The sequence below is a fragment of the Fukomys damarensis genome, unplaced genomic scaffold (genome assembly GCF_012274545.1).
Source record: "Fukomys damarensis isolate Sample0158 unplaced genomic scaffold, DMR_v1.0_HiC HiC_scaffold_39, whole genome shotgun sequence".
NCBI lineage: Eukaryota > Metazoa > Chordata > Mammalia > Rodentia > Bathyergidae > Fukomys > Fukomys damarensis.
The window spans coordinates 127,434,370-127,438,426 of record NW_022900951.1 but is presented as its reverse complement, the minus strand read 5'-3'; the positions used below and the strand labels follow the sequence as shown (position 1 = coordinate 127,438,426).

General features: G+C 64.1%; 1 protein-coding gene across 1 annotated transcript in view; it reads left to right on the top strand.

Annotated features, from left to right (window-relative positions):
• Hcfc1 (host cell factor C1) overlaps positions 1-4,057 on the top strand; it is a 13,564-nt gene extending 9,507 nt beyond the window's left edge. The window contains exons 18-27 of the mRNA XM_010628055.1: positions 3-528; positions 703-863; positions 1,325-1,769; positions 2,059-2,382; positions 2,465-2,583; positions 2,673-2,810; positions 3,086-3,271; positions 3,461-3,761; positions 3,842-3,905; positions 4,007-4,057. Coding sequence (XP_010626357.1) covers positions 3-528; positions 703-863; positions 1,325-1,769; positions 2,059-2,382; positions 2,465-2,583; positions 2,673-2,810; positions 3,086-3,271; positions 3,461-3,761; positions 3,842-3,905; positions 4,007-4,046 — 2,304 coding nt within the window. The 3' untranslated portion in view covers positions 4,047-4,057. The remainder of the gene's footprint in view (positions 1-2; positions 529-702; positions 864-1,324; positions 1,770-2,058; positions 2,383-2,464; positions 2,584-2,672; positions 2,811-3,085; positions 3,272-3,460; positions 3,762-3,841; positions 3,906-4,006) is intronic.

Below are 4,057 nucleotides of genomic sequence, written 5' to 3'. Positions count from 1 at the left end.
CGGCCGGCACCACCATGACTGTGACTGCCCTGGAGGCATTGCTGTGCCCCTCGGCCACCGTGACCCAGGTCTGCTCTAACCCGCCGTGCGAGACCCACGAGACGGGCACCACCAACACCGCCACTACCTCCAATGCAGGCAGCGCCCAGCGGGTGTGCTCCAACCCGCCATGCGAGACCCACGAGACGGGCACCACCCACACGGCCACCACTGCCTCCTCCAATGGCGCAGTGGGCCAGCCTGAGGGCGGGCAGCAGCCCCCCACCAGCCGCCCCTGCGAGACACACCAGACCACTTCCACAGGCACCACCATGTCCGTCGGTGTGGGCACCCTGCTCCCTGACGCTGGCCCTGCCCACAGGACCCTGGAGCCCACCGTGGTGCCCCCTGGTCCCAGCCAGGCTGGGGCCATGCTGCTGGCTCCCTTCCCGACACAGAGGGTGTGCTCCAACCCACCCTGTGAGACTCACGAGACAGGCACCACGCATACGGCCACCACTGTCACTTCCAACATGAGCTCAAACCAAGGTGGGTGCAGGCGGCTGGCCTGTCCTGTGTCCCCATGCTGATAACGGGGTGGGTTGTCCTGTCCTGTTGTGCCATCCATGCACAGAGGTCTCCAGGAGAGTGTCCCTTCTCTCTGGTCCCCTTGAGAGGGGGTGGAGGTCCATGTGTAAACTCTTGCCTTTCACTCCCCCATAGACCCACCACCGGCCGCTGGTGATCAGGGAGAGGTGGAGAGCACCCAGGGTGACAGCATGAATATGACCAGTGCCAGCACCATCACGACTGTGTCCTCCACACTGCCACGGGCGGTGACCACTGTGACACAGTCCACGCCAGTCCCAGGCCCCTCAGTGCCGGTAAGATCCTGAGGGTCCTTTTGGTGGCCTGCCTGCCCTCCTGCTATGCCTCTGGCCACGCTGTTCTAGAGCTGGACACCAGGTGTCGCTCTTGGACCGCAAATGACTCCCTTTCCACACCATAAAAGGCTGTGCCAAGGGAAGTGAGGCCGCAGTCATCTGCAGCCCTGGCTTGGGGAGGTTTGTCTCCCGAGCTGCATGGCTCTGTGTGTCCCTTCACTGTGGGCACGCTGGTTTCCACCTGCTCTTTGCTCCAGCCCCCAAGGCCTCTTTAAGGACAGTTAGGCCCTCTCTTGTCAAGTGTGGTGTCCAGATGGCCCATTGTGAATGACACCGCAGGCCCACGGGTCTCCCCGGATGAGCGGGCTGCTTTCTGGCTGCTTTCCTCACTGACAGAGGCTCCCTTGTCGGGCGGACACAGGACCTCCTGACATGCTGTTCTCTGCTCTTGACACCCGCAGCCCCCCGAGGAACTCCAGGTCTCCCCTGGGCCCCGCCAGCAGCTGCCACCACGACAGCTCCTGCAGTCCGCCTCTGCGCCCCTCATGGGGGAGTCGGCTGAGGTCCTGGCCGCTGCCCAGCCCACAGAGCTCCAGGCGGCTGTGGACCTGAGCAGCACGGGGGACCCGTCTTCAGGCCAGGAGCCCACCGGCTCTGCTGTGGTGGCCACCGTAGTGGTGCAGCCCCCGCAGCCAACGCAGTCTGAAGTAGAGCAGTTATCACTTCCCCAGGAGCTCATGGCTGAAGCCCAGGCGGGCACCACCACCCTGATGGTCACGGGCCTCACCCCTGAGGAGCTGGCTGTGACTGCCGCTGCCGAGGCAGCTGCCCAGGCTGCGGCCACTGAGGAAGCTCAGGCCCTGGCCATCCAGGCTGTGCTGCAGGCTGCACAGCAGGCCGTCATGGGTAGGTGCCCCGGTGGGTGGTGACAGGTGGTGAACAGGGCAGCCCAAGGTGAGAAGAGTGCCCTTGTGGTCCCTAGGTGGGCAGTGGCCAAGGTAGAAGTGGGTGGAGGAGGCAGGATAAAAGCTCCCATGGGCCAGGCCTACCAGCCAGACTTCCCCTCCATTTTTTTTTTTTTTTTCGTTTGGGGTACCGGGGATCAAACTCAGGACCTTGCACTTAGTGGCACCCTGAGCTACATCTCTGGCCCTAGGATTCCTCTTGAGTAGTGTTTTTCTTGGCCCTGGAGCAGGTACTGGGGAGCCCATGGACACGTCTGAGGCGGCAGCGGCCGTGACCCAGGCAGAACTGGGTCACCTTTCTGCTGAGGGCCAGGAGGGCCAGGCCACCACCATCCCCATCGTACTGACGCAGCAGGAGCTGGCGGCCCTGGTCCAGCAGCAGCAGCAGCTGCAGGAGGCACAGGCACAAGCCCAGCAGCAGCACCACCTCCCTACCGAGGCGCTGGCCCCAGCTGACAGCCTCAATGACCCAGCCATCGAGGGCAACTGCCTCAACGAGCTGGCGGGCGCCGTGCCCAGCACCGTGGCCCTGCTGCCCCCCACAGCCACTGAGAGTGAGCAGGGCTGCCCTGGGGCAGGATGGGCCTTGAGGGCCCAGGGGCTTGAGCTTCCTCACTCACATCACCTTCTTCCCAGGCCTGGCTCCATCCAACACATTTGTGGCTCCCCAGCCAGTTGTGGTTGCCAGCCCGGCCAAGCTGCAAGCGGCAGCTACCCTGACCGAAGTGGCCAATGGCATCGAGTCCCTGGGCGTGGTGAGTCAGCGGTGTCGGGCCCGCGGGGCTCGGAGCTGCCTCCAGGTCCTGAGGGCCGGGGCCCTGATCTCTCCGTTTCTGCCTTCCAGAAGCCAGACTTGCCGCCGCCACCCAGCAAGGCCCCTGTGAAGAAGGAGAACCAGTGGTTTGATGTGGGGGTCATTAAGGGCACCAATGTAATGGTGACACACTATTTCCTGCCGTCGGATGATGCTGTCCCATCGGATGTAAGTGTCCCTGGGCCCTGGCTGCCTTGCCTGGCCCCAAGGCTGGCCTCGCAGGCACAGAGCAGGGGTGGGTGGGGCTCACAGCAGCGCCCCCTGTGAACCCACCTGCAGCCAGGCCAAGGTCCTTCTGTCAGGCTCGGCGTCCCCACCTCACTCCCTACCTTGTAGTCCTCACGAGTCTGCAGGTGTCAGTGTGGGCCTGGTGGTGCTGGGCTGGACCCTAGCTTCACACCACTCTCCTCCCTCTGCTCTCCTGCCCTCCCGTCGGGCCCCAGGATGACTCAGGCGCCGTCCCTGACTACAGCCAGCTGAAGAAGCAAGAGCTGCAGCCAGGCACAGCCTACAAGTTCCGTGTGGCCGGCATCAATGCCTGCGGCCGGGGTCCCTTCAGTGAGATCTCCGCCTTCAAGACGTGTCTGCCGGGTTTCCCTGGGGCCCCTTGTGCCATTAAAATCAGCAAAGTGAGTCTCGCTGGGGGTGGGCAGAGGTGGCCGCCTGTCTCTGCCACCGTCTCCTGTCCAAGGCACGGGGAGGTCTCTGGAGCTCTCTGGCTGCCTAGGAGCATCCCGGGGGTCGGGGCCCCTGGTGAGTTCCTTCTGGGCGGAGGGGCAGAGCTGGGCCCTGCAAGCCTCCCTTCTTCCCGCCCGCAGAGTCCTGACGGTGCGCACCTCACGTGGGAGCCGCCCTCCGTGACCTCGGGCAAGATCATCGAGTACTCTGTGTACCTGGCCATCCAGAGCTCGCAGGCAGGTGGCGAGCCCAAGAGCTCGGCGCCGGCACAGCTGGCTTTCATGCGCGTGTACTGCGGGCCCAGCCCGTCGTGCCTCGTGCAGTCCTCCAGCCTCTCCAACGCCCACATTGACTATACCACCAAGCCTGCCATCATCTTCCGCATCGCCGCGCGCAACGAGAAGGGCTACGGCCCCGCCACGCAAGTCAGGTGGCTGCAAGGTGAGTGGCACGTGCCTGCAGTCCCACTTGCCTAGGAGGCCGAGGCAGGGTGCTCACCCGCGGCCTCCTGTTCCTTTCAGAGACCAGTAAAGACAGTTCTGGCAGCAAGCCGGCCAGCAAGAGGCCCATGTCCTCTCCGGAAATGTAGGTGCACAGCTCTTGGGGAGCCTCCGCAGTGGGCCTGGGCTCCGGGAGCGTAGTGGGGACCCCCCATAACACGTGATTGTTCTTTGCCGCCTTCCAAGGAAATCTGCTCCAAAGAAGTCAAAGGCGGATGGTCAGTGAGAGGCAGCTGG